The 12,802-nt window shown below is 44.1% G+C and overlaps 1 protein-coding gene across 9 annotated transcripts in view; it reads left to right on the forward strand.

Annotated features, from left to right (window-relative positions):
- Positions 1 to 12,802, forward strand: part of SLC24A2 (solute carrier family 24 member 2) — a 901,628-nt gene that overhangs the window by 834,078 nt on the left and 54,748 nt on the right. For all 9 annotated transcript variants that reach the window (XM_078675953.1, XM_078675950.1, XM_078675958.1 and 6 more), the window contains one exon: positions 9,583 to 9,729. In XM_078675953.1, the coding sequence (XP_078532079.1) occupies positions 9,583 to 9,729 (147 nt within the window). The remainder of the gene's footprint in view (positions 1 to 9,582; positions 9,730 to 12,802) is intronic.

Consider the following 12,802-nt stretch of genomic DNA (forward strand, 5'->3'; position numbering starts at 1 on the left):
ACCAGGCAGAAGTTTGCCTCATCTCTCTAATCATAAGTTATTGCTAAATATAGCGCCCCCCTGAGGTCAGCGCCCCCTCCATAGGCCAGCTCCCAGTGCGGCCGCATTGCCCTAAAGCCGTGCACTATGTTAAACTAACTTTGCAGTTACGCAATGGTACATGTATCGGTGATTCACAAAAGACTGCCAGGGAGTGATTGAGCCCCATGTGTTTTCTTTTTTTGGGATAGTGTGTTGGAGCTGTGCGTCATCAGTGTAGCCATTGCAGCTGCAAATTAGGGTTACTCACGAAATCCACATGTGGGAGTACAGCGTGGAGGCGGATTGGTTAGCTGAGCAGTAAATCGCAGAGGGCAGTGAAAGAAAGAAAAAGAGGTTTTCATCAAAGTGTTGGATAGAAATGTGTCATTTGTACACACACAACTAAAGCCTGCAGCCCTGCTCAAGGTGTGTGTTTTTTGACTACCTAGACTGGCTGTGGGAGGAGGAAGCTGACATTGTGTTTTTTTTATATCTAGGGGAGGGGCTATTGGACCGCTTTGCCTTAGAACCACTTGCAATACACAAGGTCACCTTTATTTTTGTGGCACGGGGAGACTAAGGGGCCTGTTTATGAGTTTGTCACACAGTGCAGCGCAGCAAGTCACTTACTGTGCTGCGTGAGAGGGAGAGGGCGAGACTGCACAGTATTTAAGGCAATATGATGCAGTTCTGCCTTTTCCCTGGCGCTGGCGCCCTTTTGGTAGCCTAGTGCCAATGCAGGCTCCCTTGCTCGACGGTGCAAGGGTGCCTGCGCCGCATGCAGGATTGTTTTTTTTCAGAAAGGGACACCTTCCTGCACAAAAATAATCCTGTGAGTCATATTACTCTTTTATGTGTGCTGCAGAACACATAGAAAGAAGAAGTAACAAGGAGAAATAAAGATACTTCTCCTCATTGCGCCTCACCTCAAGAGGCATACGGATTTGGCACATCCCCAGGTTTACATGATTTTGTAAATCTGGGGCAGCATCAAAATCCATGGGTGTTACGTGGGAAAACCCACTGCAATGCCCATGGAGCGCCTCCCAGACGCAGAATAAGGCGACCCAGCGATTTGCGCTGTGTTGCCTTACTCAAGATTTATGAGGCCACTCAAAGCCACGCAGGGTGGCTTTGCGTGGCTTCATAAATCGGATTCAGAGCTCTGTGTCACGCATATTTCACTTTACTCTCATAAATAAGCCCCGTGGTTCTCTAGTACCAAAGTCGGATCCTCTTGCCCTACCGCAACATCTGCCCTGCTCCCCTCTCCCCTCCCTAATATCCTCAAAACCTCCAGATGAGCAGAGGAAATCAAACTTGGCTGCTCCAATCCATTTTAAAGAAATGAGTAGATGAATGTGTTTTTAATCCACATCCCCTAATAATTCGCTGTCAGTTTTCAACAAAATAACCCTCTTTGGCATAGATGCATCAAGGTCAAATCCGCTCGTAAAGGGGCAGATTATCAGAATCTGCCCCTTTGCGACCGGTATTTTTGCATTTGGGATGCATCATCCCAAATCCAAAAATCGCAAATTAAGAAATCGCAAATTGCGATTACTTGCATTTAAGGAATCTCAAATTGAGATTCCTTAAACGCAATGCATTAAAGTTTAAAAAATAGCGATTTCGCTAATTGGGCTCGCAAATTACCATGAAGTTGAACTTCATGGTAATTTGCAAAAACTTTGAAAAATGCACTAAAGTGCATTTTTCAAAGTTTCATGTTGCGCACACACATGCCCTAAGGGCATGTGTGTGCACAACATATGTGCACAGATCAATTTCAGGGGTACAACAGGGTGTCCTTTGGACACCCCTGCACCCTTGAAATCGCATTCTCAATTTGCGATTCGCTAATTGCGATTCGTAAATTGAGAATGTCTTCTCATTCATTCCTATGGGCCTCTAGGCCCATAGGAATGAATGGGGAGGTATTCCTTAATTGCGACTTGCAATTTGCGAGCCGCAATTAAGGAATTTTAAGAAATCGCTATTTTTTGTGTGATTTCTTCATGCATTGCATTTTGCTATTCCTTAATAGCGAATCGTTATTTTTCCCTATTAAGGAATAGCAAAATGGGTTCTTGATGCATCTTAGGGGGGTTAGTCATTTTCATTTTTTACTTTTATATGTTTTAAACCAAATGACTGTAAAGAGGAAGTCATTTATCTGGCCACTTATACCCAATTTATTCGGGCTTGCTTCTCTTACACAGACAGTGGCGGTACATTCAGTCCGTGTTCGCATATTCGCGAATAAGCCGCCATTTACAGACATATTTTGAGAGAGCTCGTCTTTTTCCCAGGTTTCTTTGCTGCCTCGCTGAGAGGGTGACTAAGCTCCCTCCCTCAATCAGTGCCATTGTCTCGCTATTTTAGTACCTCTGGTGCTTGAAAGCGGCCTGCCAGCTGTGTTCTTTGGCATCCCAAAGCCACTGAAGTCCAAAGGGTAGACAGACTGTTCTTTTGGCGCGGAAGTGGACGCATAAGCCCCTGCACCTGCCACGCGACCTGCATGCAGTGTAGCAAAAAACGTGCTGAGCATCTGTCGGCTGCTGGAAATGTGCTGAGAGCAGCAAAGGCCTGCCAATTCCACTGGCCTGTCCTACAGGCTTTGCAAATTCCCATAGAAACTGATTTCACTCTGACGCTTTGGTACCACTCCAGCAGCCTCTCCAATCAGGCACCGTTGTCTCACTGAACTGAGTGGAACATTTGTTAACCAGTTTTGCAACCATAAAAGAATGTGTCCCACATAATGCAGCATCATGTAAATAACTCAGGACCATTTTAAACCTGGGGCCAGATGTAAAAACATATTTTCTGGTGACAAACCCAGCAAATCGGTAAATTGCAAGGTTCGCAAGAAGAAAATGTGTTATTTGAATGTACTAAACCCCTTCAGCGATTCGGTAAAAAGACTGCTTTATTTAAAAGCAATCACAGACATTGCGGTCTTCTGACCGCAGCAAGCCATCATCTATCACCTGATGGCAGTGAACCCTGGTGAGTCGCAATTTGCAACCGACCTTATTAATATTCATGAGGTAGGTTAAATTGTGACCCACTGTGATTTGGTATTTTGTGAACTGACTTTGATTAGTATATAGGTCAGTTCGCAAAATACCATAGGAATCATAAAAATTCAGTGCACCAATTGCAACCACTTTTTGCGAAGCCTTAGTTAGTATAGCTAGCCCCAGATACTTCAGGTGCGGGTAATTACAATAATTTTTCTCCAGTAAATTTCCGCACATTGGGCCTACCTAAGCTTACCTGGAGAGAATTGTAGGAGTGCAAAAAAGATCAAGCCCAATAATTACCAGGTGTGTTAAACTCTGTATTACATGGGAATCCACTCCCTGTCGAACAGGGCAATAACCAGGCATCTGAATTATACAGCCTACATGTCATCATGCCTAAGTCTGTGAGGCACGTATTATAAGAACGTTCCTCATAAGGATGATTTTTAGGTGCTACAAGGTCAAAGTGTTGTCGATTGAGGAGTAGTCTTCATCTTGTTAGTTGACCAAAAGTAGAGTTTTTGATGGATTGACTGGGTGTAAGATTTGTACTGAAGTCTTAACCAAAAGAAAAGTGATCTAAAGGTGGACTACTTGTACCAGGAAAGAGTATTCCCCTATTCATTCTCTTTCTATTTCCTTTTTTTGCTTCTCTTTTGGTTTTGTGCAAGCATCGCAAACCATTTGTACAATATTCATTTTTTTACATCTTGCATACAACCAGAATTTAAATAGGAAATTGAAATGAACCCAGCAGCTTAAAGAAGGAATGGAAGTTTTCCCTCCTTTCTTAGCCTCATGGTCGTGGACTTATACTGATCTCCTACTGGAGTGAGTCGCATTTTTAATAGCCAGCTGTTCTAGAAAGGTCAATCTTAACAACTACATGGAGGGAGTATTCACCGTTGTCATAGGAAAACAATGGAAGAATTATCTCCTCTGATCTATGAAATGTCCAGTTCGCCACTAGAACAAATTGCAGGCCCAACCATAAAACAATGCAATCTTCAAACCAGTCATCTCTTCTATCCATCTAGCTGTAACTATGATCATGACAAATGCAATCTTCAAAGTGAGGATCTTTGGTGGCACTTCCTCTAAAGATTCGAAGGGATATTTCTGCAAAGTTCCTAATACCAAAAGGTGCCAGCCAGGAAACAAATTGCCAATCCTAGGTCTTAGAACCTCAAAGCCTTTAAAAGCCTAAAAATCCAATTTACCCATAAAGAATGAAAGGCCTTAGTACAGTCCATTGTAGCTTCAAGGTAGATTTAGATCATTGCTTTTCAGACCCATCCTGTAAACACTGCAGGATGTCCTCTAGGAGGCATAGAATAGACGAGATAAATCACTATCCTCACACAAGTTTGAAAAGAAGGTCCAATGATAATTATACACTATTATTGAGGACTCTGAATTCTGTCCATTTTTGTGTGTTGGGATAGTTATGTGTATACTTGAATCAAATGTACACATCCATTCTTCACATGTAAGCACATATAGATTTACGCACCAATACAAGAAAGGAGCAAGGCAGCGGGCCATAGATGACTGCACTTAACACGTGTTTGAATAAGTGTGACTATAAGCAATTCAATTTATATCCTTGTGCGCTCACTATAAGCACCTGCTGCCAAGGTGCGCCGTTTAGTCAAAATCATACATTGATACAAATAGAGGTGCACCACGCTCAATGTTTTTGCAAGGAAAAGTCCCATTCAAATTTCAGAATGTTCCAGTTCTTCTTTTTATTTTGCTTGCTAAAAACAGAATTCCAAATGTCACAGCAAAGACAGCCAAACCAACCAAAAATCAAAAAGGTTTGCACACATATAACGCATCTTCTTACAGGATGGATATTGAGAGCAAGAGTGTTGTCTATATCACGTGACAGGTATGTTTTAGGATTGCTAATGCTCTGTTTGTCTTATGATGGTCGAATAGGCGATAGTGCTGCTGCGCATTAGGTGTGTAATGTGTAATAGTAGTTGGGTATCCTTTGGCAGTGAGGGGTGGAGGTCAGTGGTGGCCGGCATGGCTCGTGGGTGGTGGGCGGTCGAGGGGGGGGGGGTCACACGGGGAGATCGGAATAAAAAAAAAAGAAAAACGTACCTTGAGGCCGGGTCCCGCTTCTTCTCTGCACCTGTCTCCTGCCTCCGACTCTGACAGAAGCAGGAAGCAGGCAGTCAGGCTCCCTCCCCTAAGCCAATCACAATGCAGCGTTGTGATTGGTCTGAGTGCTGTGACATGGCGCTCAGCCAGGGGCTGGAGAGGTGGGCATGTTCTCCATGCAGGCTGTAATGCAGCCTGCATGGAGAAGGGAAAGTGCCCGAGAGGGCAGACCAAGCAGCCATTACGCACTCAGGAGTGGGCAAATCACTGCGCCCCTGCTTCCGAGAGCAGAGCAGCTCTGCCCACCCGCCCGCCCGTTGCAAAGCAGGACACGAAGCATAAATTGATAATAACTCTAGGTTATTATTATTTTACGTTTCTCACTGCTTAATAACGGTGGAGCGATGCTCCTTCACCATAGCGGAGGAGCCGCCCCTGGTGGCGGTAGACACTGCCTGGTCAGACTGGTTATCAGTGTGAAGGCTGAGTCTACGTTAATGGACGGAGGAATATGGGGCATGGGTGTGGGTTGCTTGGCAATCTGTCTGAGTCTGTAGTAGAGCTTAAAGTTTGCAGCACCCCCTCTGGTGTGTCCCACTCCTCGCAACATTCCCCCAGGGGCTCGACATAGGCTCCAGGAGCATTGAATACCTGTAAAGAATGCAAAAGTTTACCATGAGCCCTTTACAGCAGAAAAGTATCTCAAACACACTGAATAATGGGGGAGAGGCTAAATATTTGGTGGTTGCATAAAGCGAGAGGAGTCAGTAGGAGCATGGTAAGTGAGTAGCTCACATCACATAGCTTGAGTGACCCTATTGTGGGCAAGGTACTATGTATAGCCCTGGACTCATCAGTCCTTTTCTATGAGGTAGGCCCCTGGGGGGCCATCAGCTGTATGACTTAGGCACCTACATGTCTCCAGCTGAGGGTCCTGGAATCCCATTGTAGTTGCCTCCTACCCTGGAAAGGAGTGCCCCACGCCTAGTACATGGAAGCTGTCTCCAAGTCCCATATAGTGACATACCTTCTGCAGAAATGTGTTGAATCACAAGGACCAGGACGCGTGTGGAGCTTTGGTTGGAGCACTAATAGGCTCCCTCAGCCCATAGTCATCTGCCTAGGTGCCATAGTGCAAGGGTGCCTGCGTTTCATTGAATGATTGTGTACGTGCACATAAATAACCCATAATGCCAACGTTTTACTTCTATGTGTGCTGCATTCTGCAGCATGCATAGAAGTAGCAAATCATCATTATTTAATGATTGTTTATGTGCAGGAAGCAGCCTCTAGCATTAAGAGGGCTACTCTAGGTGTGGTTGTGCTCCTTGTGAAGGAGCAGATTGCTGCCACTCACAGTGAAATTAGCCAGTGGCTAAAGTGGGTTGGCCAATTGCCCTATGCTGAATGATGTAAAGGGTTGCACAACCCAGTATAGTAAGCAGCCATATTGACTATTATCATAAGAAATATCATAAACCTGCAGAGATGCTCAAAGTTACTGGCTTACTAAAAGCCATAAACTCTGTATCTATCTCTCACACCTCTTCATCCACCACACTGCTAAGTCCTGCATCTCATAACACAATAACCGCACCTCGGTGGTCATCACGCACTAAAAGGAAACACTGCCATATGGGATCAAAAACAAAGCCAAAACCCTTCAAACCTCACACTCTGCATGGTGCAGCTTGCTCTTCACGTAGGCAATCACTGCAGTGCCCCACATTGGAGAATTAAGTGGTGCTACATAAATGTTGCAATACAATACATTTCTTTCAGGCTCACTTATTCTCGCTCACAGTAACTCTCCTTCATGCTCAGTTGCACTCAATCTTACACGTAGAATCACTCTCACATTCTCACTCTGATTCACTCATTCTCACTCACAGTTACACTCACTGTCACTCATTCCCCTAAACTCCCTGTCACTCCATGACTCACTCCCTCACTCACACTTGTGCTTCCACGAACACAAACACACATACATAGGTTCTCTCACACCTGCACTCACACAGCATTTTGAGAGGTTTTTTACTTGCCTTCAGCTGCTCGGTGGTCTGCTTCAGGTCCTCAGCTAGAGGATGCTCCATGGACCCGGCCTCAAGTACTGAAGCAAGAAAGTTAAAGTTGAAGCCAGGACTGATCATTCATGCTGATGCACTGCACTTGGATCAGCTTTCAGGCTCTTGCTTTTTCACATCACCCTCTCCAACGTGTAATAGGGTAGGGTGGGGTCAGTGAGACTCCTGACCCCATTCTGTCCTTTGACAAGATTTGCGAGGGTGAGATGATAGTCCAATTGATGTGCAACTTCGGGCTCTATAGGGATGAACCCTAAAGAGCCAAAGGCTATCTTGCAGATGACCCTACCGCACATCACAAATGGGGTGGCCCTGGGACATGTCAGGCCTTCGAGGCCAGCGATGAGACTTTGCCAGCCAGAACTTTTAAAAGAGAAGTGGAAGGATACTTGGCTTGCTGGGCGCTCGCAACCCACGCTAAGCCGCTGCATCCAACCACACCATTCCACAGGCCCACAGATCACCAAAGAGGTGTAGGTGCACCTCAGCAAACAAAGATACTCACTATGTATTGGCCACTGAGTTGTTTTAGATCTGACACGTACTTTCTCATTATACACCTGAGCCGATCACCTTATGGAATCCGATAACTCTTATGTGTGTAGGTAATGAGTAAATAGCAGAGGGGGGAGGATTCTGAGCCATGTCAGACACCTGCCAGAGTCTGGCTTCAGTTCACGAGCCATCAGAAGATTTGACATGTGACTAATACAACATAGCTCTATAGATATCTGGTAAAGGCTTGACCTACTGTTTCCCTCTTGAATATTATAAATCTATAACTTCATTGACATCTGTTAAATTAAAGTAAGGGTTTTTAAACATTAACTTTTCCAAGCGATATCAATTTATCATGCACACTGTATATATGCCAAATGTGTGGAGCAGGATTGGTGTCTGTTAAAGTGAGGTTTTTGTATCTCAAACATCCTGAACTGAATTTCTTCAAGGTGGTCTCAGACTTGATGCTCATTCAAAATGCAGGTTAGGTGATTTGTAAAGGCTCGCACAGGTGTGTCAAGCAGGGAAGTTGGGAAGCTGGGACTTAAACCCACTTTTCCTGGTTACCCTTTGTGCTCTTTAGCCATTGGATGAATCTTTCGGTCTCTGTCCCTTTACCACTGGAAGAGAATGCTTTGTTTTCAATTATTTGTTGACCTAAATTAGTATACAATGTTCAACAAATCCACGTTAATTAAAAAAAAAGACCATCCCATTATGTATAAAATGAAAAAAATTAAGAGCTAGGGAAGGCAGGAGACAGAAGTTATTTATATATGTTTAAAGCAAGGCCTTCAACTCACTTAACAAACTGTAAGGAGGAAGAGGGTCAATATCTTATTGACGACAGTTACGTTAGCGCCCCACAGGACTTCAGTGAGGCACATTTAAACTGCTGTTTACCTTGGCTGCAGACACCCACTACAAGAAGCACCTTTTTGGAATGTGGGCAGCCATCTTTCCTGTGTCTATTGTGTTTTTGTCTGGTAGGCCTTCATTATTTTAGACAGCTCTATTTTGGCTTGCCCCTCCCCCTGGGACGAGGGCCGTCCATAGCCTTTTTCAGACTGTGCCTGGCATGTGTCTGGTTTGGCCTGCCCACTTCTACAAATGTAGTGTTTATAGGAATTGCTTGTGGATTGAAAACATCAACATTGTAGGTTGTTTTCTATCATTGTATTATTTATGCGTGAGTCAAGCAATATTCCGCATTTTTGGAAGAGTCATATAGAGAAAAGCTCAAATGCCCCTTAATAACATTGGCAAGTTACAATGAAAGGTGAATAGGTGGGGTGTTCTGTTAGTAAGGGAAAAAACATCATGTAGCATTGCTTTGATGCCATGTAAGGTAAATCAGATAAAAATATTTGCAAAAACAAAGGAAGTCTGGCATTGGAGAGCATTGCACCTTGGTCCGGAAGGGTTTATTTAATAGCTATACAGTCATGTTTGATTGTACCAGTAAAATTCTGTATGTGAGTGGTAACACTGGGTTGTTAGTTAAAACATAATTGATTACAATTTGTACGTTTATCGCATTGATGCAGGACTTTCTGGTCTTTCCGCGCTTTGACCAATAGTTGTTGGTGTATGCTTTTTTAATCTAAGCCCCAGTTTGGGTCCAACCACAGGCCTTGCTCTGATTTTGATGATGCAGCAGAGTGGTCTGTCACTGTGCTAATACCAACTGGCTGTTTGCTCACAACTTGTGTGCATCTAAGCTGGGCTTCTTAAGTGGTTTGGGTAGCACATCACACCTATTTTATTATGAATGTGCCTAATGCTCATTTTGCCCATTCTTAATTCTCTCATTCGATGTTTTTGTGGTACTGTAGTGTGCTGAGGGTGACATGGAGAATGGTGAGGAAGACACTCCGCTGAGCCTGGCCTGGCCGTCAGATGGACGCAAGAAGGCCTTCTACCTAGCTGTGCTACCCATTATTTTCCCGCTGTGGATCACCCTACCTGATGTCAGGAACCCAGTGAGTAACGCTTTGTGCATCTTTAATGCTCGAGGGACGCGTGTGTGATGAGCGAGACTTTGATGTGATGATGGATATGCATCTTTGGTTAAAAGAAGTTCTCTGCCCATTTTATTCTCTGTGATATAATTTACCTATGGAATACCAAAGGCTGCTTGCACCAAGAAGACCACCAAAGGATTACATTCCTCTTGGAAGGCAGCCTTGCTACTAGAGAATTAAGAAATTGGACATTTTGACTGGTCCATATTTGTGAAGTCAAAAATGAGTTAATAACTGAGGGGTTGATTTAGAATTTGGTGGACATGGTACTCAGTCGGAAATGCAATGGTGTCCCCTTTCCATCAAACTATCAATCTGCCCACATCATTTAGAGATAGGTGGCCTGTATGCTTTCCATCGGTGGAGCCTGCATTGGCTCCATCGATGGAAAGCTTACTTCAAAGGCCTGATGGAGTAGGGGTCATTGGAGTAAAGCCATCACGCTGCCCGTTCTGTTTAGAGAAGAGGGTGTGATGTTGTTTTTGTCTGTCTATCACTGCCAGAAAAGCCAGGTGGTGAAGAGACAGAAAATAAACAATATTGATCCCCACATCCTGGGAGAAGGCTCCCAGCAAATGTGGGTCTTTTTTTCTAGAAACACACTCCCAATTTGGGGGTTTGTTTCTAAAAAATAAAAATGTCAAGATGGGTGAATGGCTGCAACCATCAAAAAACCTTTTATACATTGACGGAATTGCCATGATAGTGCTTCATTTCAAGGTACAGAGGTGACTGCTGTGTTGACGGTCATCTCTAAAATTGATGGAAGAAGTAGGTAATGTTCTCCATCACCGTGTTGGATTGTACTCTGTCCGTCAACCTCCTAATACATCTGAGTTATTTTAATGATGTCTGTACCTATCAACATTTAATTTCCTGTATGTCCAGTATCTGGATTGACAAACATGGTGCTATTCTACCGTCATTGCCACCTTAAGTCCCACCTTTGGGATACTACCAATTTAAGAAGAAACTCTTGTAAAAGTAGGAGGCCCTTAGAGGGGTTATGATGCACTTTACAAATACAAAGTAACAACAAGAGAGCGAGGATGCGATGCAGTGCGCGCTACGAAATTAGTTTTATTAATTAAATTGTGTCCTTACCTGCAATTATCCATATGCCGGTTTTTAGCACCCTCCACCCTGCCCCTCCTCCTCCCCGCCTCCCTGCCCCACCCTAACTCCCTTCTGCGGCCGCGGCTGTTAGGGATAACGTTTAAGTGTTGGTGTGCTGATCTAAGGGATCTGCCAGGCACGTAGTAAGAAACTCTTCTACGGATATAATGTGCCCCTGTGCCATGTAGAGCTTTAAAGGCAAGGACAAGCGCTTTGAAAAGTATTCTGCATCGGACAGGCAGCCAATGCAGCTTCTTCAGGTGGTGGGAGATCCGGTCTCTGGGTGCGATCCTCAGGGCTGCCCTAGCTACCGCATTCTGCACGACCTGCAGTCTATTGAGTTTTCAGGTGACAAGTTCAAAATTAAACTCTCAAATGGATTGATACTGAATTCACAAAATTGAGCAGAATTGATTCACTTGTGTAGATTGTGTAGCTTGCTAAATTTGGTTGTAGCCACAAAGAAAACCTTTACTTTTGTCTTGCTGAACATATAACTCAGATCAGTGCAGCAGCATTTCAGAAAGCATAAGTGGTACCTAAAATGTTAACCAGGTTGGGCTTTTATTGCTCAGTTGACCTTCAGAATCATTCCATGTTGGGCCTGGTAGTTTTTAGCAGTTGTTTGTGGAAACAATAAAGATGTTCAGATGTATTCTGACATGACATCTCATGGACTTTGTGCAGTAGCTTGTGGCATTGCCTTCAGAATGCAGACCCAACTCAGTAAAAGGGCATATGACTACCAACAATGAAGTGACCTCCCAAAGTTTTGATGAGGTTCTTAGGCACCTGTGGCCATTTAAGGGCAAGAGACATTCCTATTTTTAGTAAAGTAATCAGACATAATTTTACACAGACCACTTATTCTTTTGTTCTTTTGTGTGGGAAGTTACAGAGTCGCTGTGGCTCTTTGTCACCTCAGTTCATCTTTCCTCTGCTCTACACAACACAAAGTCATGTCTGTGTTGCTGTATCCTTTAATGGGTGGGAGTGTGTGGTCTATTCCACTGCTTGTAAATGAAAGGAATCTGATTCATAGCAGTAAAATGTGGAAAAGTAAATTTTGCCATGTTCTGTGTCCCTACGTGTCATCCATCATATGTTATCTGTGCATGATTAATATGCATATGTTATTCCCCATGTTCGATTAAAGACGCAATTATAGTTGTGTCCACCTCTAGTATGCCAGTTTCCAGTTCTCGTGAATACTACGAATATCAGGCCTATGTAAAGCTACGTTGCCACGTTTCTCAGTGTGCACGTTATTTCATTGTAAAATCTCCGTTTCTAGGCCTCAAAAGGGCCCGGACACCAGATTTCAGCTCCTGTCTCCTGAAGCCTCGCTGAGGAGCGATACAGCCCCCGCCTGTATCCTCGACCCTTCACTTACTTCCTGCCTCGCAGTGCCCGGTTCAGCCTGGCTCTGCCTCTGAGTCTGCCAAGAGTATGTTATGATTCCAGTTATCAGTTCAGTCCTCCTTCTCTGCATTCCCAAAGCTACTGAATCGCATCAATAGTTTCCGTCATTGTCTAGCCTTCACGTCTCCACGTTAGAGAAATACTGTATTTAATGGTCATTTAATATTCTTCATCACGCACTACATGTAGACTAATGCATGCTCCAGTCTTAGAATCTGTTAGCCTTTCCCCTCCTGACTTCTAGTTTATATCAACATGTTCCCTAAACATCAGATACTAGATAGGGTTTAGGTACATGTCGCCCTGACTCTCCAGACTTCAGTCTCTGCTCCTAGCACAGAGCTCATAGCCCCCAGCTTCTCCTAGTGATACGTCATTGCCAGTTTGCGCGCACCATCAGGTTAGAGGTCCCGGCTCCTTAGGTAGCCCCCTCCATGGGTTCCGTCCCATTCATGACATATTCTGTTACGTTTGCATCACATGTCTATGTATA

The sequence above is a fragment of the Lissotriton helveticus genome, chromosome 2_1 (assembly GCF_964261635.1).
Source record: "Lissotriton helveticus chromosome 2_1, aLisHel1.1, whole genome shotgun sequence".
NCBI lineage: Eukaryota > Metazoa > Chordata > Amphibia > Caudata > Salamandridae > Lissotriton > Lissotriton helveticus.